Source organism: Anolis sagrei, chromosome 2, assembly GCF_037176765.1.
Source record: "Anolis sagrei isolate rAnoSag1 chromosome 2, rAnoSag1.mat, whole genome shotgun sequence".
NCBI lineage: Eukaryota > Metazoa > Chordata > Lepidosauria > Squamata > Dactyloidae > Anolis > Anolis sagrei.
Window position 1 is genome coordinate 297180620 of NC_090022.1, and position 27900 is coordinate 297208519.

The following is a 27900-nucleotide window of genomic DNA, read 5'->3' on the forward strand; positions in this document are numbered from 1 at the left end:
AGAGGAACAGTTTGTATAGCAGAAATCTGGGGATACAGTTCTCCCTCATCATCCTCTATAGCAAGGGTTCCCAACCTGTGATCTGTGGACCAGCAGTGGTCCGCAAGAACTAAAATATGGTCTACAGCCTCACCATTACTACACCATTGCATAAGAGTGACTGGTCTCGCAAAATCATCTTATAGTGCTGAGGCTTATTAAACATGGTTTTCTGTGGGCAAGCAGAAGGCAACTACTGGATGGAAAATGTTCTGTATCAGAAACTAGAGATGATGTGGTCTACCCAATGCAATGTTCTGAAACAGCACCCCAAAAAACCAAACTGAATCTAAAGAAGATAAAAAACTGATTTGTACGTAACCCTTTTGGTACGAATGTTGGAGACTGGTCCCTGGTCAAAGTGGTCCCTGGTCAAAAACAAAAGGTTGGGAACCACTGCTCTATATCAAGAACATGTAAAACATAGGTCATGGGTGACATGCTGCACCTGAATGTGACTTTTTTGGCCTACAAAGCTCTCTGGAAATCCCCCAAACCTTCAGAAGGCCCCATTTTTTTAAAAAAATAGACATGTATGTTTCCATCAAAAGTCCAAAGCAGAAGAACAAAGCTCTCCAGAAACATGGTGGATTAACTCGACTTTGCTTGCCAGAATCCCCACAGTCCAAAATTACCTGCTAAGGTCCCAAATGTTGCCAAAATGCCACCCAAAATTATTTATTTATTTATTTAATACCCTTGTACCCCGCCCATATCACCCCTGAGGGGGGGACTCAGGGCGGCCTTACGGCAAGCACCATTCAGTGCCATCACAATCATAAAAACATTCAACAAATTCATTAAAACAACATTAAATAAACAGTTGTTTAAAAAACAGCAGTTAAAACCAAAGTCTGGGTCAGTTCATTGTCATTTCAAATTGCTTATGTCTTTTTCTCACTTGCTGCTATTCAATGATCAAACACTTGGTCCCACAACCAAGTCCTGAGTTTCCTTCTAAAGGACAGGAGGGAGATGGCTACTCTGATGTCCCTGGGGAGGGAATTTCACAGATCGGAAGAGGGGCACTGCTGAGAAGGCCCTGTCCCTCCTCCCCAACAATTGCATTTGCCAAAATACCATCCAAAATGCCATGCGGTGGGATCAAGAGCAGGGCCACTCCAGATGATCTTAAACTTTGTGATGGTTCGTAACAGGAGATACGTTCGGACAGGTAGTCTGGGCCAGGACCGTTTAGGGCTTTAAAGGTTAAAACTAGTGCTTTGAATTGTGCTCGGTAGCAGATCAGCAGCGAGTGGAGTTGGCCTAACAGAAGAGCTGTATGCTCCCTGTACGCCACTCTGGTGAGCAACCTGGCTGCCGACCGTTGGACTAATTGAAGCTTCCAGGCAGTCTTCAAAGGCAGCCCCACGTAGAGCGCATTGTAGTAGTCTATTCGGGGTGTAACAAAAGCATGGACCACCATGATCAAACCAGACTCTCCAAGGTACAGGCACAGCTGGCACACAAGTTTTAATTGTGCAAAAGCTCCCCTGGCCATTGCTGAGACCTGGGGTTCCAGGCTCAATGATGAATGCTGTGATGCTGCATTGGTGTGCACCAGTATGTCTCATGAGAAGATCATGGAGGCAAAAAATAGACCGTGACCCCACTGAAGTTTACCACCCTGTTCTACACTGAACCCCTAAATCTCATGTAAAATTCAAGAGTTGAAATATCATTCTCTGTCATTCAAATGTACCCAATCATAATTTGCCTGGCATCTCCTTTTTAAAGTATCTATGGAACGTTTTTGATCAAGGAAGTCGGTGTCAGTCTCTAACGAATCAATATGCCGTTGATGACTAACCCATTTCATCCCAGAGGCATCAACGTCTTGTTTTAAGTCTCTAATCCATAACCCTTCGTCATAACCTGATGGGGCTTTTGGTTGAAAAAAGAAGTCTGAATGGAGAGAAAGAGATAATGACACCCAATATGAAGGCAGCCAATCAGCTGGCAACCCTCACCACCCATATTCCAACCATCAACCCCAGCTGCGGGCCAATTAAACTCAACAGTTCACAGGTGTTCATAGAAATGACTAACACAAAAGAAATCCCTACTTCGGAAATGTTATATTTAAAAGCTTCGAGGTGGAACCAAGAAAGATAAAAGCGGAATTAAGTTTATTGCCACCCAGCGCTTCACTCTAAAGCAGGTTTCAAGCAAGGCCTCCCCACTCACCCCCGGTATTAAAAGTCTGATGAACATCTGCATTTAAAAGGCAGGGAAATGGAAGGAGTGGGAGGCTTTGAAAAATGCCGGTTGCTCTACCAGATCAGTCCTTTATTCATAATCCGCTGATTATTATAGGTGTGTGGCGATACACTCAAATATATTTGCCAAGTGGGCAATAGCTGGCGTCATCTAAGTCAACACGGCGTGCGAGATTGCTCGCGCTGGCACTTCCGTAAATATTGGCGGGGCTCCTTTTCCCCCAACCATAACTCTTATTTCCCCAAATAACCATTTCTTTAAATTTTAATGAGAACAAAACCATGCGAAGATCACATGGCACACACTTCAATTCTTATTAAAACCAGGAGATGGGAGGGAAGGGGGCTGAGCGGGGACCCCGTGACAACCCTCCAGGCCCTCCTAAGCCCTAAGTTGACAGAAACTCTTCCGCAAATGAATTCTCATCTCCCCTCTCGGTAGACCAACAAACAAAAGTATCTGTAAAAATGAATCTCTCTATGCGGTCCTATAGCGGAATATGTATACAAATTAGCATCCAAATGTCTTTAATTCCCATGATGTGTCTATTAAGCAGCAATTCTCCAAAAGGCTGTTTAGCTATCCAAACAGCAGCCTAAAATTATCATCTTTATAAGCTCCCCATAACTTATTGCTCAGCTCCAATGAAAAGTCATTAATATTGGCCTCTCTCTAGCTTAGTCTCACAGGAGATATTCTGCAAAGGGATGCAATAAAACTGCGATTTCTGCCATCATTTCATTAAAAATCCTTGTTAAATTTCTAGCTGAACAGTGTACATAATATAAAAAAATTTATTCAGGGCACTTATTAGCTATGCTGCTCCTTACGATATGAACTTTTAAAAGAATAATGAAGACTATTGCTAACCTGTAAGAATATTGTTCATTTTCATTGCTATTAAATTTTAATCGGGGCATTGTTTAAAAATGTTTAAGTTTCATTACATTTCAGTGTCCCCTGGAAGAAAAAGAAAGGCAATAAATTCACACGGCACAACGCTTGTCAGTCATCTATCTCCCTGTTGACATCTCAATATTACGGATGTTCAATGTTTTCCTAGCTTCGGTTGCTCTCTCTTCCAGGTTTTCAATCCTCCTAATTTCTTTCTTAGCTTCAGTACACCGCAGAAAGTCATGGGCCAAAAGAATACCCCTCTTCTTCACTACAAGTCCCAAAACATACATTTACAGGTAGATAGGTAGAGTGGGCCACAATCTTCTAAGCACATATGGATGAATCAATTGTCTACTGGGGAAAGTGTGTGTATGTATATGGGGCGGGATGTTATCAGTATGCCGATGACACCCAAATATGTTTCTCCATGCCTTCAAAAACAGCTTCAGCCAAGGATAGCATGTCTCCTCTGAAAGCATGCCTGAAGGAGGTCATGGGCTGGATGAGGAAAAACAAACTGAAACTGAATTCAGACAAATCAGAGGTGCTTGACATCAAGGGTTCTAATCTGGGGATGGAGGTGTGTCAACCAGTTCTGGATGGGGTCCCACTCCCCTTGAAAGATGGTGTCCACAGCTTGGGATTCTCCTGGGTCCATCTCTTCAAATGTCAGTCCAGGTAGATGCAATTATCAGGCTTGCTTACTATCAGCTTCGGCTGATCCGCCAGCTGCGCCTCTTCCTAAATTTGGAGGACCTGAAGACGGCAATGCATGCACTGCTAACCTCAAGGTTGGACTTCTGCAATAAGCTTAACATTGGGCTATGTTTGTACCAAGCTTAGAAACTTCAGTGGATTCAAAATACAATAACCAGATTGGTTACAGGAACATCTAGGAGTGAGTATATTGCGTTGATCCTAAAGTCACTCCACTGGCTGCAAATTTCTTTCGGGGCAAAGTATAAAGTGTTGGTTTTGATTTTGAAAGCCCTACATGGTTTGGGTCCAAGTTACCTAAAGGATCACCTTCTCATGTACAATCTGCCCCACACACTGAGGTCCCCTGAAGGGCATCTGCTCCAACCAGCCAGAACCCAACTAGCGACCACCACCCAGACGACATTTTCATCAGCCACCCCAAGACTATGGAACGATCTACCGGTCGAGCTCTGACAGTTAGATCAGCTGTCACAATTAAAAACACAAGTGAAGACCTATCTCTTCCAGGAGGCCTACTCAGACAGTTTTGATGATGAATTTAAACTTGCATCTTACGTTTAATCTCTGTTTTGTGCATTTTAATATGTATCTTGTGGAAATACGTTTCAATATGCTTATTTTAAATAATATTTTTAGGTGAATGTCTGTTCTACAATGTTGTCACTTGTCTCAAGACATGAGAAAAAGGATTCCCTACGGCACAAGTGGGGGGAATAACGTGTTTTTGACAGTATCTCTTCTTATATAAATAGTGTTGAAACTTGAACGAACAATAGTGTGAAAAAAACTGAATCACCCCTGGTCCCAACCCAAAAAGATTCCAAATCCATCCTGTGGTCATATCTTTATCCACACCACCACCACCACACACTCAATGGAAAAAGCCACGTGTGATGTCTTTCATGCCTTTTGTTTAGCCCAATAAAGATTTTTCACATAGAATGGATTCTGGATTGTGCTTTTGCTGTTATTTGATGGCCAACAGAGCTGCTCCTGCTGCTTTGTGAAAATCCACGTCTCCACTCTTGCCACTGTATCCTCTGCTGATATACCACATCCACCTACCATCTTCTATCTGCTGACAGATGACTAAATGCCAAAAAGGTAGAGCATGAGGTGTGCCAACCAGGTGAAAACTGGCCAACACTTCATGCAAACATCATCTCACATCAAATGATACTCTTGAGCCAGTGGTTCTCAAGCCTTGGTCCTCCAGGTATTTGGATTTCAGCTCCCAGAATTCCTGTGAGTTGACCAAGCTGACCAAGCTTCTTGGATCTAAAGTCCCAAACTCCTGGAGGACCAAAAGTTGGGATCGTTTGCTCAAGAGGACAGCACGAACCAAAGTAAGATATCTATTGTATTTCGGAATCATTATTTCTACTAAATTGTTGTTTCTAATGTCCATGGTACATTCAGATAGATCAAAAACAAAACTACAGACAGTCAGCAAGTAGGAGAAGTATCACTTGGCAAGCCTCTCTGTTCTGTTGAGTTATAAATACTGGAGTTGCTCTACCGCACTGTTCCACGTCTCCCCACCCATGGAAAAGGTTTCATACCAAGACTGTATTGATTTAGGGCAGTTTCATTATTACTAATGCTCTGCTTAATTTTAAAGACAACACAATATTGAACAGAATAATGCCTTGCATTAATAAACTTTCCCTTGAAATGGCTAGCAGATTTATTGCATTTGGTTGTTCAAATAAACACCAAGATCACTTTCCATAAATCATCATCTGCCTAAAAAGGCAGCCAGTGTGGAACTTGATAGAGAAAGAAAGAAAAGTTATTAAAAAGTGTGCGAAATCTCATTGTAAATGTTAACTGATGCATTTTAATCAAGTGCAACATGCCTGGATCAGACACACTGCTCAACCGTGTCTCCTGGAAAAAAGAAAAACAAAAACAAAGGTGGCTCCCATTGCACAAGATGGTTGCGTCCGTGACCAGACACTACACACAGTACCAACTGGACGCATTGCTCCAGGTATGGCTCTCCCATCACCTCCCTTCTCCACGAGCCAAAATGAGATGTAAAAACAAACACATAGCTCTTTGTTGTGGTCTACAGAACCAACAAATTCAAAGTTACAATAGAATGATGTGAATTAAAAAGACTAGGAGCCAATGGGACAAACTGTAGGCCACTGTTTGGGCACATGTTTGTCAAACTGGAAAACTTTGGGTTATTTCCAAATGAAACTATTATGTTCAGTATTGGCCAAAGATAGGGATGATTCTTATTCTAAATCGTTATGGGAATTTTTTTGGAAAGTCAAACTTTCCATAGCTCTGGTGTATTTTTGAGCTTACTTTGGAGCCACGCTTTTGTGGAACTTATTGCAAGTAGATTTTAAAAGAAGGGAAATTTCCTAGAGGATAAAATTGGTTGGATAAAATTATCTGGGCTGCTGGGAATTAGAGAAAGTGTCCTTGGAGAATATGACCCCAATTACAGGCGGACACTCCCAGTTCCAAAGGAGCAACAGAAACTGAGATGTTTTTCATGGTTTCTACTTTCACTGGTATTTTGATGTTTGATGGTTTTGTTGGATTCAGTTGGAATATATTACCTCATATTCTATCTATTTCCTTGTGTTTGTATATCCAGTATGTTCTTGGGATCCACTGGGGTTTGGATCCAGGACCCCTTGTAGATTCCAAAATCCAGGGATGCTTAAGTCCCATAATTATGCATATAATTAGCAAAATGGTGCCTCTATATATAGTGGCAAAATCAAGGTTTGCTTTTAGTATTAGTACTTTTAAAAAATATAAATTTTCAACCTGTAGGTAGTTTAATCCGTGGATAATCCATGGATACCAAGGTCTGAATGTACACAGAAAAGCAGATGGCAAGTATAACAACGATGATAGGGAACTTTATTGATGCCCACCTTTTCCTCAAAACCAGGACACACAAATGCTGTGAACAGATACATAAATCAAACTAGAAAAACAACACAAAGATAGGACTCTGATGCAGGTGCTGATGTTGATCTGGGAACAGATAAAAGAGAACATACTTTCAGATGGATTTGCCAGAGAGCACAAGCATTCAATGCTCCTGGCACACATGATCTTGCTTTAAGAACATAAGAAAAGTACAGCAAGATCAGAGGACAGCGGCTCCAAGGCCCTATGGGCACGTCAATGTTCCTGGAAAGGACCAGGTGAGCTGGAAAACAACAGCTCTTGACCCCACCTCACTTCTGTTGCTCATTCAAAGAAACAAAGGACCTGTGGCTTAGCATTCGCTTAGCTGATATGGCTACCAGCCATTGATAGGCCTATTTTCCTGGGACTCAAGACAATTTCACTTGGAAGCCAAGCAACAAACCTTTCCTCTATCTTCTGGAAAGGTCTCCATTATGCCAGATAAATGACAATAAGACCTATTTCAAAATATATTGAGATGGGTTGTTGGTTTTTCGGGCTATATGGCCATGTTCGGGCTATATGGCCAGGTTTTTCGGGCTATATGGCCAGGTTTTTCGGGCTATATGGCCATGTTCTAGAAGCATTCTCTCCTGACGTTTCGCCTGCATCTATGGCAAGCATCCTCAGAGGTTGTGAGGTCTATTGAGATGTTCTGTTGAAATGGTAACACAGGACTTGGTCCTTACTGATAATTCACTTGCATGTCATATTCTTTTGTTAGTCAGTTGCTGCCATGGGATGTTTTTATAAGAATCCTACATGAAATTGGTTCATTTTGGGTGGAACGCTGGGTGAACAAGTCAGAATCCACCTATCACTGTGTGTGTGTGTGTGGGGGGGGGGGTGTTAATCACCCTCACTGAAAGAGATGATTTCAAAAGTTTCTTCTCTTTCTAGAAGAGTGAAACTGAAAAACCCAACCCCAAAGTATTTTTAAAGCACGGTACTCTATTTCCCCTCCCAACACAGTCCAGTATTTTATAAAATGCACCCTGAAATTGCATCCAATAAATTATCTTCAAACACTGGACTTGATATCTGGAGACAAACTTGTGTGTCCAAAATCCTCTTGTACTAGTCAATTATTCCATTCTTCCTCCTGCACGTACTGTCAATGGATGCTCACTATCCAGCATGTACAGCGCACACTCCACTACATACATGCCTTCTACTCCTTGGGAAGAATCTTTTTACGGCAAGAGTTGTTCAACAGTCAAATAAACTGTCTCAGAGGGTAGTGGACTCTTTTTCTTTGGAGGTCTCGAAACAGAAGTTCTTTCTAATGCTTACGAAAACTCACCTACTTGCTTGCAGTAAGGAAAATTCTGGGCACCAAGCCCACCAATACGTTCCACAGGGTTGGGAACATTTCCATGGTGTTGACATCATGGAGGCTTGTCTACATATCACTCTGTCAATGCAGACACACAGATGTACCTCACTTGAAAGTTTTTTGGTTGTTTTTTTTTTTTTGGTTTTTTTGGATTTGGGGGGAGGGAGTTTAGAGAGCTTTGCAAACACATCGCTTTTCATTTGCATGGTAAAAAGTCATTTTGTTACTCATGCAGCATTTGTGCACTTCATGACTCAGTGTCATATTCTAGCATTTTTTACTACATTATTTTGAATCTGTGTTTAGGTTTAGTGCTACTATGCACTTAATAAACGATAGCATGAATGTGTTTTTGGGGTTTTCTATATATTGGTAATAGCGGGGAAAAGGCTATCATTCACTTCAAGGTGATATTTGCTTTATGATAGTAGTCTGGAACCTAATCATATACATTAGAAAGGTGTGCCCAAAGTATAAAAGATGATGAACTATGGCAAAGACAATTCAAATTTGCAGATGTTGATCAAACTCAAAGTCTGCAAAGATAGGTCCTGGATGTCCAATAGATATTTCATAAAATTGTGTTGTCAAAAGCTTTCATGGCCAGAATCACCAGATTGCTGTGAATTTTCCAGGCTGTATGACCATGTTCCAGAAGCATTATCTGACCTCTCAACCTCTGAGGATATTTGCAATAGATGTGAGTGAAACATCGGGAGAGAATGCTTCTGGAATATGGTCATACAGCCCAGAAAACTCAGAGCAATCCATTTCATCGCTATTTTAAAAGAAGTTTCTGTCGTTTTCATTGTAGTAACAGAAACAAAGTCTAACCTCAGCAGGCATGCTATGTGGGCTTACCATGTCTCAGGGATGGACTTGAAGGTTCAGAGCTTGTGGAGGGGAAGGATCAGACTAACTTCCGTGTTTGGCTCAAAAGCTTCTGCTATTAGCTTTATTCCCCTGTTCTACAATAAATCAATCCCTGTTCTCTAGCCTAGAGAAACCACTACGTGACTTGGGAGGTCCAATCTTTATGTTGTCAGGGTACAGTCAGGAAGCCTCTACTATTGTGTAAAAGAGATTTAAAGATGGGCTCAAAGCCAACCTTAAAAACTCCGGCATAGACACTGAGAACTGGGAAGCCCTGACCCTTGACTGCTCCAGCTGGAGGTCAGCTGTGACCAGCAGTGCTGCAGAATTTGAAAAGGCACGAATGGAGGGCGAAAGGGAGAAGTGTGCCAAGAGGAAAGCTCCTCAAGCCAACCCTGACCGAGACCACCTTCCACCTGGAAACCAATGCCCTCACTACGGAAGAAGATGCAGAGCAAGAATAGGGCTCCACAGCCACATACGGACCCACAAGAATATTGGAAGACAATCCTCCTTGGAAAATGAGGGATCGCCTAAGTGAAGTGAACTATTGTGTTCAAGAGATTTTAGTTTTTCGAATATAGCTAAGTCATTTATGCTTTGTGACCTCTATGCTTTGTCTGCTGTCAGCCCCATAACCCATTGCCTCTAGGGCAGTAAGGAATGGAAGAAGATGATCTGCAGTTTGCAACTGGTCAGCAAGCTCAACCTTTCCAATCCTGGCAGAGAAGTGAGCAAGCTTGATCTGGATACTCTTATGCGCGCCAAGGAACATCTCCCAAACCATTCAGATCTATGGGAGCAAATTAGTAATGCTGCATATTGTATGTGGTCATGCTGATATTCAATTCATGCCTTTTTGAACACAGAAAAGACAGAATTTATACCAATTATCCATGATTTGAGACCTGCTGGGGTCGTGACACTCTTCCGACAGCCCTACCCTGGGCATTCATGCCATTAATTACTTTCTATTCCGCAAATGCCCAAAAGTGAATTAAGAGATCGTACAGTGTTTGCGTATGTTTAGACAGAGACCACAGACTTTTCAACATACAGTCTGGGCATCCAAGTATGTAGGATTTCTAACTTTGTGTACACTTGGCTTGGCTTTCCTACATCCAGATCTCTCATAATTAACCTCCTAAGAGATGAGTTGTTACCACCACTTCACCACAATCACACAGGGACTACAAGGGAGATAGTGTAAGCCTTTAACAGCAATTACACATGCCTTGCCCTGACCACATGGAGAATTTGAAAATTAGGTCAACCACCAAGATCGACGAACAACAGGCAACAGGAGATTCAAGGCTGAAACCATCCCACAAAGGAGCCAAATACCAATTGGGCAGTTCCTCATTTGGGAGCACTCTGGCCAGAAAGCCTCCCAAGGGCAAATCCCTCACTGCCCAAAGGTTGCTTGAGGAGATGGAATGCTTCCCATTGCACAAAGGCCTGGCTATAAAACCTTCCGCACATGCAATATTTAAAACTGCACATCACCTCCAAGCATGTGTCCAGAATGCTTAGTGGTGCCAAGCCACAGTAATGGTTATGTTTATAGGTCAGGAGGGCAGTAAATTATTCCAACGGAAAGCCGTAAAAGGCTGCACCGTAGCCAGCTGTGCTTTTAACAAGTTATCGTGAAAAGCACAAGGATGCATGGAAAACCTCCAGGGTTTTGTCGCTATTGCCTCAGCCAGGGTTTGCTTGTATAAAGATGTCATTTTTTCTTTTAAAAAACACAACATTTAAAAGTCAAATTGTCTGGAGAATACGTTGGTATAAAATTTATTTTCGGAAACTGGTATTTAGCCTGCTGCTATCGGAGTTGATTGCTCGGCATTGTGCAAACGTTAGGCAAATTCCTACCAGTTTGGAAATACAGACGCTGACATTTGGGATCCCGTACTCCGGCGTATGATGAAGGTAGAGGCTGAAATGGGAAACAATGTGTGCTTTCTCAGGGTAACTCTGCAGGTTGCTGTGGCGAGCGCTCTTTGTGCTTCCGATTCGCCCGCATAGCTATAATGTAGTTTGACGTGAGCAAGCAGAGGTCAATGTAAGATAGGTTGATGATCTCCCCAACCTCTGGGCAGAACAGTAGGTGAGCTCATGCAGGACGTGCCTTGAGACCCTAAAGGAACACGTGCCCCTGATGTAACTGAGTCCTGCTGATGAAGCATCAGAAGGCATACTGCTCAATGCCCGAGCAACCTTTCCCTGTGTCTGCCTTTAGAACAGCAGTTGGCAAAGCAACGATGTGGGACAACCGCCCTGTCTTTTCTTGACAGCATAAGCATGGATTGGAGGTGGAGAGGACAACACGCTTTTCTTTCAGATGTGCAAAAAGAACTGATTGGACAGGATTCGTCTTGGTTGTGGTACACCATAGTAGACCCATTGAATCAATTACTGAATAGCAAGTAAACCTGAACCAATGGTTGTGATTAAAATCAATATTTGGACCAGGCCTGAAAAACATGTGTCCCTCCAGGTGTTTTGGACTACAGCTCCAAACACGAAATCCTGACCATTGGACAAGCTGGCAGGGCTTCTGGGGGCCCTTCCACTCAGCCCTATATCCCAAAATATCATGGCGGAAAATTCCATATTATCTGGAACATATGGCAGTTCAAGATAACCCAGTTCAAAGCAGATATTGTGGGATATTCTGCCTTGATATTCTGGGATACAGGACTGCGTGGAAGGACCCTGGGAGTTGGAGTCCCAAACACCTGAAGGACCACAGGTTGTGCAGGCCTCATTTAGACTAATGTGAATCACAAATACTTCAACTCAGCTATATGTATAGCAGTTAATGCAGGGGAGCTAGGTCTGTGCAGGTACTTGTTCCACAAAAGTCAGAGAGATAGCACTGTTACTCTCACTGGGCCCTTCCACACAGTCCTATATCCCAGAATATCAAGGAAGAAAATCCCACATTATCTGAGTGTGGACTCAGATAACCCAGTTCAAAGCAGATATTGTGAGATGTTCTGACTTGATATTCTGGGATATAGGGCTGTGTGGAAGGGCTCATAGAATCATGGAAGAGACTCTAAGGGCTATCCAGTCCAACCCACTGCCAACCAAGAACACACTATCAAAGCCCTCCTGATAGATGGCCACTCAGCCTCTGCTTAAAACCCTCCAGAGAAGTTGATCTCACCAGAGTCCCAGGCAGCATATTCCACTGTAGAACAGCTCTTATCATCAGGAAGTTCTTAATAATGTTTAGGTGGTTCACTATAAAAGAATACAGAAGGAAAAATAGAAAGGCATCCTTGTGGCAGCTTTGTAGTTAATTTTGTGAATTACAATCCACATTCCCAGGAGAGGAACAATGAATACAAGGCCTCATCATTTCCGCTTCTCCAGAAACTAAGGCCTCTTCCACACAGCTGCTTTGAACTGGAATATATGGCAGTGAGGACTCAGATAACCCAATTCAAAGCAGATATTGTGGGATTTTTTGCCTTGATATTCTGTGTTATTTATCTGTGTGAAGGGCCCTAAGATGTAGATCAGTGGTTTTTTACCTGTGGTCCACTGGTCTTTATTTTATTTTATTTTATTTCTGCTCCTTTCGCACTACCTGCCATTCTTTTCCTGTCACTCACCATGGCATATGTTCTGCATCGGAAAATAGAGCTGATGGGGTCTATTGAATGCAATTTTCTAAATCAGAACCCCAAACCAAATCTAAAGTTGACCAAAAACTGAATCATAACCCTTTTGGTACCAATGTTGGAGAGTGGTCCCTAGTCAAGTACTCCATGATCAAGTGGTCTCTGGTCAAAGTGGTCCCTGGTCAAAAAGGTCCCTGGTCAAAAAACATTGGGAACCACTGATGTAGATTAATGGATTCGAACTACAGGAAAAGAGATTCCACCAAAACATTAGGAAGAACTTTCTGTCAGTGGAATATGTTGCCTGGGGGTCCACTGGAGTCTCCTTCTCTGGAGTTTTTGAAGCCGAAGCTAGATGGCCACCTGTCAAGAGGGTTTGGGTTCTGTATGATTGCGTGGCAGAATGGGATTGGGCTGGATGGCCTTTGTGGCCTCTTCCACCTTTCAGATTTCATCATCTCAGGGGCACCACAATTAGGATATGTATCAAGGCAATTCTGCAAAGGTCCTCCCAAAATCAACGTGCATGCCTTGCTTCTGTAGTTAAATGCACCCAGTGCCAGAAATGCTGCTACTTTGCAGAGACGCAGCTCAGCAGCCAGGGTTTGCTTTGTGTGCACAGGGGTCCAGGGCTCTGCCATTTTTGGAACTGGGATAGCCTGGCTGGCGCTCCCTTTGGTGTTCTTCACCTTCCTCGGCATCTGTATGCCAAGGAAGTATTTGCAGGTGGCTAATGGTAAAGGATAACCAGGCTGCCTTATCCTATTTATGTCAAGAATATGTTTGTCATGCTGTGGACAGCAAGACAAATCAGGGTCTAATTAGCTCAGTCAATTCCTTCAGTATTATCCTTTCAGTCTACACTGAGTTATTAAAGCCGTGGAAATACAACACTATCAAGACAACAGTGATGGAAGTAAGATGTCAGAAGCTTATTAACTGGAGTTTGAAGATGCAGCTGCAAAGCAGGCGAACTATGATAAATACAAATTGGCTAAATGGTAATCCATACTGCTGCCTTACATTTACCTTCTTCCTTGGAGGCTCTGGCAGCATTTTACCATTTTTAAGGACCAGCTCCGTTGCTGCACCATGAAAAAACAAAGACAATGATTCGAGTCATGTCATTGCTGCAGAGACTTCAAAGGAACCACATGAACCATACGCCTTAATGTTGAAGTACCTCCTGGGCACTTGTACACCCCAACCACAAGCAAAGCAAACCGCAAATATAGATAGCGGCATTTACTTGCATTTGTCTTTTTCTCTTTCCTTCCTGTTCTCCAGAGGAAGTGGCTTGTCGTTCACAAAACTGCACGCTAACACAAGTTAACTGTAAAAGTGCCACAAGGATGCCTTTCCTCCTTTCCTCTCCACTATATTTTTATGGTGAGTAACACTGATATCTCTTTGAATATTGTAGAACCATCACCTGCATGGGTGAAGCTTCCCAGGGGTTTACTACAACACAACATAGGTGTGTCTCAGCATTTCGGGGTCACACTGGCCTAATTGTGGTGCTCCTGAGATGATGAAATCCGAAAGGTGGAAGGGTTAGAAGGCAGGATCATCAAGTTTGCAGATGACACCAAATTGGGAGGGAGAGCCAATACTCCAGAGGACAGGAGCAGGATTCAAAATGATCTTGACAGATTAGAAATGGGCCAAAACTAACAAAATGAAGTTTAACAGTGACAAATGCAAGATACTCCACTTTGGCAGGAAAAATGAAATGCAAAGATATAGAATGGGGGACAATGCCTGGCTCGAGAGCAGTACGTGTGAAAAAGATCTTGGAGTCCTCGTGGACAACAAGTTAAACATGAGCCAGGAATGTGGTGTGGCGGCAAAAAAAAGCCAATGGGATTTTGGCCTGCATCAATAGGAGCATAGTGTCTAGATCTAGGGAAGTCATGCTACCCCTCTATTCTGCTCCGGTTAGACCACACCTGGAATATTGTGTCCAATTCTGGGCACCACAATTCAAGAGAGATATTGACAAGCTGGAATGTGTCCAGAGGAGGACGACTAAAATGATCAAGGGTCTGGAGAACAAGCCCTATGAGGAGCGGCTTAGGGAACTGGGCATGTTTAGCCTGAAGAAGAGAAGGCTGAGAGGGGATATGATAGCCATGTATAAATATGAGAGGAAGCCACAGGGAGAAGGAGGGAGCAAGCTTGTTTACTGCTTCCTTGGAGACTAGGACGCGGAAGAATGGTTTCAAACTACAAGAGAGGAGATTCCATCTGAACATGAGGAAGATGTTCGTGACTGTGAGAGCCATTCAGCAGTTCGTGACTGTGAGAGCCATTCAGCAGTGGAACTCTCTGCCCCGGAGTGTGGTGGAGGTTCCTTCTTTGGAAGTTTTTAAACAGGGGCTGGATGGCCATCTGTCAGGGGTGATTTGAGTGCGATGTTCCTACTTCTTGGCAGAATGGGGTTGGACTGGATGGCCCATGAGGTCTCTTCCAACTCTTTGATTCTATGAAAATATTGTTAGTCTCAGCTAGATGAAGCAGCTGGATCTATCTGTATACTGACTCACGACACAGAAACTGATTCAATGAGTCTACTCTCTCTTCTGCCTACATCTAGGCTGTAAGATGTTGGGAAAAGAGATCTGTTTTGCATTTACAGGAATATCTATTCTGACACCAATGCATTCAGGATGACAACCTGATCAGGAAACCTAAACCAAACAATGTTAACAGGAAATGAAAAGTTTATCACAGCACTGATCCTTTTCCCATATACTGGGAACATTTTCAAAAGTAATTATGTTGATATGAATCAGATAGCCCTAAATAGACATGATAGAGCTCCAGGTGTAAAGATAAATCCTGAGACTAAGACAGGATCTTAGTGGACTGGATCCTGAAGCCAAAATATCTTCACCCATAACCAGGAGTAAGCTCATACAGCCAAAGTACGGAGCAAGTACACAAGGGGATGCAGACGTGCTCCGTCTCACCCGTACACAAGTCTCACAAATGGGGTGCTGACCATCCTGCATTACTCCTTGATAGCCAGTCACAAAGACTACGCAGTACAAAAGAAGAGATGGGTGTCCGCTCAATAACAAGATAACAGAAGGCAGAAGTCGAATTCAGATCTCTCACGCCTCTGATTATTGGTTTAGTAATTGCCAGAATATTGATGCAGTTTATGCATGGGCTGGAGGTGATACTTCAAAGGCAGGAACTAGAAAACCAATCTTTGAGGATTCGTTGCCTAAGAAAATCCTAGAAATTAATGGAAAAGACCACACAAACATGAACGCAACCCATTTTCTGCTATTTGTTCCAAATCTGTTTTAAGGCTCTTTGTTTGCAGGCACCTTGGGGCCCATCTGAAGGTTGAAAGGTGGAATGTCACTGAAATTGTTGGAAATAGCAACCTTGCAAGCCTTTCACCATTTATTTGTTAATCTATATCTTTGCTAACCTGTATTCTATGTGTATGTTGTTTGCCAGTTTGACTGACCTCTTTGGTGTGGGAGGAGTTATAGATATGTGATTATACTGAGCATGATCAGACTCCATTTTGTATTCAGTCTGCTTACCACCTCATTGGAGGTGACTGCGTTTGAATCAGACCTCAGTGGAGGCGGATGCATGTTTGTTGTTCTGGACTTTAGTAGAGAAGTATGACTTATGGATTTCACTGTGTATAGCTTGGGGAAGTAGGGTGGAATACAAATCAAATTTTATTGTTATTATATTATTATTATTACTTAAAGACTATGGACTACTGATAAAGAATGATATCCTGCGTACTCAACACAGAGAAGAACTACATCGTATTTATACCTGAATTTTAATAAGAAATGGGCCTATATGGTGAATTAATACAAGATGTTGTGAGTAAACAAGATATGTTATTTTTCAAAGAAGACTTTGTTTTTTTATCTCTGAGTGCATATTTTAACTAAGAGGTTTTAAGCGAGTGTGCACCTTTTGGGCAACTGCAATTTTATCTTCAAAGAAACAACCATTCTCTACTAACCAAATATATTTTTGTAGTGGCATGTCTTTATCCATAGAATCATAGAATCAAAGAGTTGGAAGAGACCTCATGGGCCATCCAGTCCAACCCCATTCTACCAAGAAGTACGAATATTGCATTCAAAGCACTCCCAAAAGATGGCCATCCAGCCTCTGTTTAAAAGCTTCCAAGGAAGGAACCTCCACCACACTCCGGGGTAGAGAGTTCCACTGCTGAACGGCTCTTACAGTCAGGAAGTTCTTCCTCATGTTCAGATGGAATCTCCTCTCTTGTAGTTTGAAGCCATTGTTTCATTGCGTCCTAGTCTCCAGGGAAGCAGTAAACAAGCTTGCTCTCTCCTCCCTGTGAGTTCCTCTCACATATTTATACATGGCTATCATGTCTCCTCTCATCCTTCTCTTCTTCAGGCTAAACATGCCCATCTCTTTAAGGCTTGGCAGTTCAAAGACATGGTTCTTCAGTTTAATAACTGAGTTATTTATTTATTTATTTGCGGCATTTCTATGCCGCCCTTCTCACCCTGAAGTGGACTCAGAGCGGCTTACAATATATATTTTCATACAATATATTATATTGTTAGCATACTACAATATCAGTATTATACATTACTATATTGCACTATACCATTATATTACCTGTGTGCCATTATATGAATGCTTATGAATGTCACTTGTTCAAAGGGTTGACTTCTAACAAGGTCATGCTTTTCTTGACTAGTGGTTTTCAAAAGGTAGTCTGCACATATTCATGGAGATTCACATTTGCCAAACAAATATGACATCATTTCTACCTTTTTCAATAAGGTTATGGTACTGTTATTTCCAATAGAAATGACATAAACACACACTTCAGCATCTTGAGTAGAAAAGTTGTGAAGGGTTCCCCCCCCCCCCCCCCAATTGATAACAGTTCTAGGATATTTCAGGCAGCATGGCCAGCCCCTGTTAAGTTATGGAGAGAATTCACTTCCTGGAAGGAACCTTACTTAAATCTTGCTAGGAGCCCTTGGCATGCACCTGCATTGCCAGCTAGCTCTCACTACTCCAACTCTGAAACTCATTCCACATGTCCCAGATTCTCTATCCTGACCGAATTACTCGTATCAAATTGAGACCTTCTTTGCCTGGTATCTGAGAACTAAGGAGCAAAGTTCCCTTTTAATGAAGACTTTGTGTCCTTCTGACCAAATCCATAAGCAGAGTCCTAAATGGAATGACCACCTGGGAGCTGATAAATAGAGTTTATTTCTATGAGATGGTGCAGTCATAGTTGGTGTGGTTGAGATGTTGGTGCTGGTCAGCTACTAAGCAACCAACCCTATTCCAGGCCCAACAGTGTTTGAGGGATCGCCTAAGTAAGTAAGTAAGGTGCTGTTATTTCCAATAGAAATGACATAAACACACACTTCAGCATCTTGAGTAGAAAAGTCGAGAAGGGTCCGTCCCCCCCCCCCCCCCCCTGATAACAATTCTAGGATATTTCAGGCAGCATGGCCAGCCCCTGTTAAGTTATGGAGAGAATTCACTTCCTGGAAGGAAGCTTACTTGAATCTTGCTAGGAGCCCTTGGCGTGCACCTGCATTGCCAGCTAGCTCTCACTACTCCAACTCTGAAACTCATTCCACATGTCCCAGGTTCTCTATCCTCACCGAATTACTGGCATTGAATTGTGACCCCCTTTGCCTAGTATCTGAGAACGGAGAAGCAAAGTTTCCTTTTAATGAAGACCTTGTGTCCTTCTGACCAAATCCATAAGTAGAGTCCTAAATGGAAGGACCACATGGGAGCTGATACATAGAGTTTACTTCTATGAGATGGTGCAGTCATAGTTGGTGTGGTTGAGATGTTGCTGCTGGTCAGCTACTAAGCAACCAACCCTATTCCAGGCCCAACAGTGTTTGAGGAGCTCCGATGACCCTCACGGCAACTTGTCTCCTTGAGACATTGGCTTCTGAAGCCCTGAGCTGAGCCACTCACACAAAAAAGTCCCTTCCCTGCCTTTGAGGGCAATTTCAGGCAACGCTTGCTGCCTTTCAACAGCTTCCATCCATAATTAAGAATAAAACGTGCTTGGGCTTTGCTTTGGGGGGGAGACGGAGCCGCTCCGCTTGTTTTCCGACTTGTAGTTCAACAACAAAGAGTGGCGGGCGAGCCGAAACCTCTGAGCCAAAGGATCTATCTGCAGATGCAGCGATGATTTCATACAAATAAGAAACCAAAGGCACCAGCTGTGCTCACAAACAAACAGATTAATAGAAGAAAGGCGGCCTGGCGAAGGATGCTGCCCTTCCTTTCATGGGCGAGATTCAAGAACGCGCTCCCCCTCGCCGGCGGTTCAGCTTGAAACAGAGCGGTCAGGAGCCCCGGTCCTTCACATTACAAAGCACTTCCACAATTTCTCGCCAAAATAAATTGGATCTTTTCCACTGTTTGAGATGGCAGCGGAGCAAGGACTGCATAATTAGGTCTGAGCTGATTACCTAGAACAAGGGCAATTTTCTTTACATGCGAGTAAAGCTTCATGAAAAACGGCCAAGAAAGTCCATGTGGGAGTAGCTAACCGACTGTCTAAAATTCCTCTTGATGGAAGTGATTTAACTACATTTTAATATAGATGGCATTTTCTATTAATGTCAGGGCAGAAACTTATTGCTCCGCATATCTCATCACAGGGGCGATCTCCGCATCTGTCTGAGTCAACTTCAGTGACCACTTTAATATTCACTTTACAATTAATGCTGCTTTTTTATGGCTCGCTAGAAAGTAAACCAATTTCAGCCCAGCTCCTCAGTATTGAATTTATTATAAAAAGTTATGTACTTAAAACTCCTATAATGAAACCAGAGGCATCATGAGATATTAACCTAGAGTTAATGCTGAGAAAGCCGGTTTGAATAATTCAATTCATGTCACCTTAAGTATCTTTTCAAATGGAATTAACTTTATCTCACACACGCACACACACAAAAACGGAAGTGCCACATTCCAGTTACTGATTATTGACTCCACAAGGGCTCTGTCTTAAATCATTTCGCCACCATTTTCCCCCAGTAAGTTTGCGGAGTTCATGCCAAGACGGATGGACGCTCAGAATGGGAGCACCAGACTGTGAACGGAGGGCCATTTCCTCTCATGCCCATCCACTGATAACAGGCCGCTCTTGGATCCCAGGAACCTACGGAGCAGAGCTGGACCAAACAATTCTATTTTTGGACTGAAATGTGGGATTTTCAGGAGAAAAATAAAATAATGGGTCAGCATGTAAAGCATTCTTTTCCCATTTAATCTAAGCGCCAACATCCTCATCAACCTCAGACTAGACAAATTTTACTTACTTTAAATGGCTTTCAAAATGCTTGAAAGAAGACATCCAGGGAGCTGCTAACTTACTTTTTACTGAGGTGACCCCTCATTGTCTGAGTAGGATTGCCTTCCAAAATCGTTGTACTGGCGGTGGGTACGTAGGTGACTGTGGAGCCCTATTGACCTGCATGTTCTTCTGCAGTGACGGCATTGGTTTCCAGGTGGAAGGCGGTCCCAGTTGTGGTTGGCTTGACGTGCCTCCCTCTTGGCATGTTTCTTTCTTTTGCCCTGCATTTGTGCCTCTTCGAATTCTATAGCACTGCTGGTCACAGCTGACCTCCAGCTGGAGTGCTCAAGAGCCAGGGCTTCCCAGATCTCGGTGTCTATGCCAGAGGTTTTAAGGTTGGCTTTGAGCCAACCTTAAATCTCTTTTCCTGCCCACCAACATTCTGTTTTCCATTCTTGAGTTTGGAGTAGAGCAACTGCTTTGGGAGACGGTGCTCGGGCATTCGGACAATGTGGCCGGTCAAGTAGAGTTGATGGCAAAGGACCATCGCTTCAGTGCTGGTGGTCTTTGCTTCTTCCAGAACGCTGACATTTGTCCTCCTGTCTTCCCAGGAGATTTGTAGGATTTTTCACAGGCAACGCTGATGGAATCATTCTAGGAGTTGCATGTGATGTCTGTAGATAGCCCACGTTTCGCAGGCATATAGCAGGGTTGGGAGGACAATAGCTTTATAAACAAGCACCTTGGTATCTGTTGCTAACAGGACCAGGTGGATATACAGCATGACCCTCCCAAACCAACAGGACCATCAACCAAAGTTTCACAACTGAATACAGTATTTTCAAGGTATTTTCTAAATCCTAGAGATTTTTTTTGTGTGTCAGGAGCGAGTTGAGAAACTGAAAGTCACTACTGATGTGAGAGATTTGGCCGTCTGCAAGGAGGCCCGATGTTTTTGATGTTTTATCATCCTTGTGGGTGGTTTGTCTCATATCCCCATATGGGGAGCTGGAGCTGACATAGGGAGATCATCTGAGATCTCCCCGGATTCGAACATACAACCTGTCAGTCTTCGGTCCTGCTGGCACAAGGGTTTCACCTACTGTGCCACTGAGGCACCTAGAGATGATTTGGTATTTTCTGTCCTCCAAGGTAACTCTTTAGTAACTTCATTCATTTGAATATAGTTCACTATTATCTACGTTGAAGTCACTTATTTCAATATGGTTCATTGTTGTCCACCATTTCCTGTTCCTGCGGTGAATTCAAGAATATAACCTCCACTGATACAGGGACCAACACTTTGACCCAAAAGCGTTCTTACATCTTATGTCAGAGAATATGGTTTCCTTGTGTAGTCTTCGTTTGTAGGACTTCTTCCACATTATGTATCTACTAATCTTCCCCACCTTTCAATCACAGACACAGTACACATGTGGTGGCTCTCACCTCTCCAAGGATCTTATGCACATCCTCAGGTTGCCAAACTGAGATGTATCCCAGTTTGGGCAAGCAGGCTCCAAGGTGGCATCTACTAGACCTTTTCCCATTTCAACTACAACATCCAAGTTGGAGCGGACCCAAACAATTTCATCTGCAAAGAGCTCCACAAACCCTTTACAACATACAGCTCTTGAGGAATGCTTTGGATGTGGCTTCACGGATTTATCCTTCCTGGATCTGTTTCTTTATTAATCTGTTCTTTCATTGTACTAGATTGTTATTTCCAAGGTCTATACATTGATGTGGAAAAAAAGGACAAGCTTGCTGTAACCAACTGACTTGCACAAGGCTCATCATATCACAATATTCGGTCATAAAGAGACCAGCGTTTCAAAACTACATAAATATTCTCCTGCATTTGAGGCAAGGAAACCAGGCCCTCATGCATATTATGGTCAACGACACCACTGTACAACTGATGCTCTAAGGAGAAGTTTCTTACCTCTGGGGCCCATTAGAAGGAAAGGATCCACAAAAACTCCACCGCAACAGGGATGGTGCAGCAAGTTGAAATGCTCTGATATCCCAGAGTTTCATAGCTGAGGAGAACGTTCTAATAGGATGACAGATAACAGCCATCCAAAAGGAAGTAATAAATGTGCAGATGAGACACTTACCTGCTGCTCCTTCTGCTTGGCAGCCTCAAGCTCCGAAAGGGAATGTGTTAGCTTTTCTTGCTGCTCCGAGAGATATTTCTGGTAAAGGCTCAACAGTTCCTGGCACTCCCTGTATTGCTGCTGCAGGGGTGAGACAGTAAGTTAAGGACAAAAACGTTGTGAACGGAAAAGGAGAAGGAAAGGAGGTCATTTATTCTGTGCAAATGTGGTTCAGCTATCAAGGTAGGAACTCAGTGTCAAATGCAAAGTGGAAGTCAACGTCAAAGGCAAAGAAGGAGAATATGGCTGCCATAAACAAATATATCACCCAGAGTTACATCCTTCCATGATTGTAAGTGTTCATATCATGTCCAAATATTAGATGTTTCTGCACCTAGGAAGCTGGTAGAAGCTTTGTTTTGCCTACAAAGCTCATCCAGATGCTGTAAGGTGAAAGGAGAAATGGCACACTTCATTTATTGCAGACAAATGACACCATCATTAAATGCCACACATTGGCATTTTTGGTTTGGTGAGATACTGAGTAGTGAATGGCCTGGTGTTAAAAAATGATCAGCATTATATACCTTCATGCAAAACATGCACACATCCCTGCAGTAGTGTTTGGTGCTTGAATTGCAACCCTTGGCCCCATTCTTCCAAGTTATCAATCCATCTATCACCCAAAATCCAAGGCTATTTTATGTTGATGCCTCATCAACCACATTGATGTTTCTGTGCTGATTCTGTGTTTTGTTTTGTTTTGTTTTGTGCTGATTCTAACCTTTACAGGTCTTTACAGCTTAAGATGAGAGTGCACCCTGCCCCCTTGCTTCCATTCAATGTCCACTCCATGACATTCTTGTAGGGTCTTTTGCAGAGACCCTGCCATCTGTTTGGCTGCTAGGTCTATCAGATCCTTTTACAATGGTGCTCAAATTCTACAATTTTATGCCCAGAAGCTCATCCCAGACCTGAACAAAGAACTTCCCTATTCTCCTATTCAACTACAATAAGGCCTCCACAAGTTGGAACTGGTATCTGCAGTTTCACTTATTGATGCACAGGGTCTCTATAGAAATTTGCTAGGTATTCTAGGAGATTCTACAGTCTACATACCCTGGATGTTATCATCCAGTTGTATTGGGAGGATACAGCAAATTCCTAGAGAAGATACGAGAGTATCAGTTCAAAGAAAGGTGACCTAATCTTCTTTCAGTCTTCATTAGCAAACTCTTTTAATACATTAGATCTATATGCTGACTTGCAATTCCACTATTGCTTGAATGGGCCTACCTTTCTTGGCATTAACCAACAAAATGGCCACCTTTATCTCCCCCACCCTTCCCCTTTTACATTTTGAACCTTCTAGAGCTTTCAGATAGATTTTGGCAGGAACCCTGCTCACCTGCCAAGCTATAAGTAGGTGCATCATGCCAAAACCCCAATTCCTATTTGTCCTAACAAGACATGTTAGAAACTTCTATCTGTCACTTCTCATGCTCTTGCTAGGTTTGACTCCTTTTATGGCTTCTCAACCACTGACCATGGTCTTTTTTGGCTATTCTCATTCCTCTGAAATTTTAATCTTAGACTGTTTTCATCTTTCTAACCACCCAGACATTCCGATCTTGGTTTGTTCTTTGACTATGGTATCTGCTTCCATTACATTCTATGACATTATTTAAGAAATGCCTGGATTGTTGGTAGGGGAAGGAGGAATTCCCAATAGGACAACCACTTCAAGTGCCTCTTTTGCCTAGGTGAAGAGCATGTGTTGAAGTCATCCAAACACTTCTAGGCCTTCAACCCAAGGAGCAATAAGGAGCAGTGGCTTAAGAATCCCTTGTACGAGACTATCCTTCACACAACACCCTCGTTGTTAACCAAAGATGTGGAGGACCTGGCTCCACACCAAGTCATTTCAGTGCCATTGCCACCAACCTCAGTGGAGAAGGCTACAATGTCAAAATCCATTCAAGGAGTGGACATGATTGGTGCATTGGTTTTACCTGTGCAAATGCACTCCAGGTGACTGCTGAAACCTGCACACTCAGCCTCAGAGCTGAGTCCAGGAGAACATTAGGCTGTGGGCCTGAGATTTCTCTATGATTTGTATACAGTGGACACAAAGTACAAGGTGGGATGGAATATCATAATTCAGCGGCAAACTGCAAGAAGAATGGAAACAAAGTGGTGGCATTGGTGCTGGTGGTTTAAAAAACACAAGCAGAAGCAGAACGCGCACAGAGATGCAAACGAGGTAAGTGTGGATGATTTATTCATCAGTGGCCGGCATGGTCATCAATTTGCTTGACTTCATTCCCAAACGCAAAGCCTTTTGCAAACTCCCCATGGCTCGTCGGCAGGCAACGCCTGGCAGGCCTTTCGGAGCCCGACGACAAGTTTTGGACAGTGATCTAGAGAAGCAGCAAAGTGTGGCATTTGCAAGGATATTAGCAAAAGCACCCTGCCTTGCTTGCAGCATTGAAATTCCGGGAGGAGATGAATTGGCTCTTCACCTGTCACTGTACTATTCCCTCCCTTGCTCATTTAACATGGTAAACCATTTACTTGGCATTCCCCCCTCCCAGCATTCCTTTTACTCTCTCTGCCTCCGTGCTTTTAATTATGCATGCAGACAGGGTGAGTGCTCCCTGTCCAAAGCCATTCCTCCAAAGTAAGGTTTTAAACAACAACAACAGCAGCAGCAGCCACAGCACAGCATGAGCAAAGAAGGGGACCAAACACACTCCTTCAGCCTGCAAATAGCACCAGCCGGTGAAGTTGCGGTAAACTTTTTCTTATCGTCTAATCGCCACTAACATCTCTTTAAAAAGGAGGAAGTTGGTAGAGTTGGTCTACTGCAGCTCTATCAACAAAGAGCAATGCAACAATATTTTGAAAGTAGCAGGCGGGAATTTTAGGACAGTTAAGCATCCTTTATCCAGGTCATCCCTTATCCAGATTGAGCATCCTTTACCCAGAACACTGAAATCAGAAATGCTCCACAATCTATAAATGTCTGAGATAGTGACACTTTTCCTTTCTGATGGCTCAATGTACTCAAACTTACCAGAAGTTTCATATGCAAAATTATAACAAATATTGTATAAAATGACCTGAAGGCTGTGTGTATAAAGTGTATAGGAAACATAAATGAATTTTCATGCTAAACTTGTGCCTCATCTCCAAGATATCACATTCAATACATATATGGATTTACCAGGGTTCCAAAATTAGAAGAAGAAAAATCCCAAACACTTCTGGTCAAAAACATTTCAAGTAAGGAATATTTAACCTATAATGGGAAGTTTGGGTAGTACCTAGTGCCATTTAGAAGGGCTAAAGATTTTTGTCAAAAGAGCACCTTCTTGTTGTTCTGAAAGGCCTTTAAGTCAACTTCAAAGGAGGTTTGCTACTGCCTTTCGTTGAGGTGGAGGACATCTTACTTCTCCAAGGTTTTCTGGTCGGTTTCCATCTCTAAGTAGGGATTCCAACCCTGGTTCTCTTGTAGTTCAATGCAACATCAAACATGACACTGTGCTGGACCTCCAAACTTCCTTAATGGAGTCCAGCTCATTTCTCCAAGACTGGGAGAATTCAACGTGCCCAAAGCCAACCAGCAGGTCACCTGAGGGTTCAAGAGCCTGACGTCCATGAGTCCGAATCAGAGATTCAAACCAAGACTCTACATTGGATCTCATCAAGTGAGGAAATCCTCTCTCCATGAACAACAGTCTGTTCTATTGGCTTCTCTGCCTGATTCCCACCTGACACAAGAAGCCTGCAGCCATAGCACAGGGGCTGTTTTGCAGCTATTTCCTTTGACTTCCAAATTTCTATGCAAGTGCTGAACCAAACAGAGAACCATGTAACTAAAGAATAAGATACCAGCTTGTGGTCTGTTCAAGAGGCTGGTCTGGATACCACCTGGTGACTCAAAGAGGAAGGAAAATGAGTTTTGTGAAGCAGCAGGATTATCTCAAGTCTTCATGCCTTATATTTTTTTATGTATTTATCTTCTTTTTCTTCAATCTTTCTCCAAACACAGGGACTTGAAGTAGCCCAGCTCCCAATAGCTAACATGACTGCCCATTCCCTTTGTATTGATAGATGATGCAAAATTCTGATGGGGAAAACACATATTTTTTCTGCAGAGATTTTACTTCTCTGACATCCTTTCCTTTTTCTAAAATGCTGCCAGGAGACTCCTCAAAGCATTTTCTATTTGATCCAACCGGACAAAACTGAAAACCTACTTAAGTTCGAACGAGAACTCCTTGAAATGTCTTTTTTCTGCGCTTGAAACAAACAAATAAACATCAACATCAAATGGCACAAGCAAGCAAGGGTTTAATAAGCTAATTACATTTCTGAGCTGTCAGATGGGCAGCTCAGGCAGTTTTATTGTTGAATGTGTTTTGTCAGTACACACACACACACACATACACATACACAGAGAGAGAGAGACTCTGAAATGATTTGTGGTGGTCTCCAGAGTCTTTGCAAGTGATGATGTATATAAAAGGAATTTTTTATGCCAGCTGTAACCATCGGCAGTAATGTTTATAGTAGGTGAACATATTAGCCTGGACGCAGGGCATGAATTTTACTCTCGGAAAAAAAAACACGCCTGCTCATTTATACAGCCCAAGAGTTAAATGCTGGCATTTGAAGACAAATTACAGGCAAATTCATTCAAATTGCGAGTTACGTGGCAGAATATAAAAAGCAGACAAACCCACCATTCTCAAACTCGGATGCTCCTCTGCTTGCTCACCTTTTGCCAATCCACACAAAGCAGAATGGAGCTCATTCATTATTACAGGTGCAAGGCTGCTTTCTGGGGTCCCATCTCACAAAGTAAAAACCACAGGAATACACAGGTATATTCAGGAGGTGAAGTAGGTGGGTTCCTGGCCACAGAGGCAAGAATAACAAGGAAAGAAGGGAGACAGGCTCCTTGCACTGCCAAAGAGGAAGAGCAGAGCAGCATGCTTCAGCAAACTTTGACCATTCAAAACCAGCAAAATGCACATGCAAAATGAAACAGCCACGTCAAGAAAGCACACAAAAGCATTTTGAACTTGAAACCTCCTTCTTAAATTCTCAAGGCATTGTTCTTTACACTCCACAACCTCCATTTTTCTTACAAATTCCATTATGAGATCCCAGTTTATATAACTATGCTTTTTAACATGCTGGCAAAGCAGAGAAGCACAGTCATTTGTTTCCCCTTTCCCTCTCTCTTTTTCTGCTTGTACATCTCCAGCAATAAAGCTGGTCTGGTTTGAGTGCTGGACTGCCTCTCTTGAGAAACCAGAGCTCAAATCTCCACTCAGTCATGGAAACCCACTTTCAGCAAGTCACACACTCTCAGCCGCTGAAGAAGGGAAGGCAAGCCTCCTCTGAGAAATCTTGATGAGAAAACCATGACAGGCAGTGCTGGATTGACCCTTGCACATACGTGTGCTTAAGAACAGGGCCACGCTGGCCGGTGGGGGGGGGGGGGGCATCTTCCTGCCCAAAAAATGTTTTACAATGGATTTTGCTTATGTGAGGCAATTCAAAATTTGGAGGTGTTCTGTTTCAGAGTGATTCCAGATAAAGTTGATAGTCTATGGGAGTGTGTCTCATGACACAACTAGCACAGGTCCTTGTCCTAAATCCAGCACTGCTGATAGGTTCGCCTTAGGGTTGCCGTAAGTAAAAAATAAAATGAGGTGCATAACAACATCCTCAGTTCCTCTCTTCCATGTCTGTTGTACCAAGCATGTACACCTACAGTGGTATTGGTTAAAGCAGAATCCCACTATTTCC

At 42.9% G+C, this 27900-nt stretch overlaps 1 protein-coding gene across 4 annotated transcripts in view; it reads right to left on the reverse strand.

Moving 5' to 3' along the window:
• KIAA1328 (KIAA1328 ortholog) overlaps positions 1 to 27900 on the reverse strand; it is a 311883-nt gene that overhangs the window by 154769 nt on the left and 129214 nt on the right. For all 4 annotated transcript variants that reach the window (XM_060761184.2, XM_067464675.1, XM_067464674.1 and 1 more), the window contains one exon: positions 22099 to 22226. In XM_060761184.2, coding sequence (XP_060617167.2) covers positions 22099 to 22226 — 128 coding nt within the window. The remainder of the gene's footprint in view (positions 1 to 22098; positions 22227 to 27900) is intronic.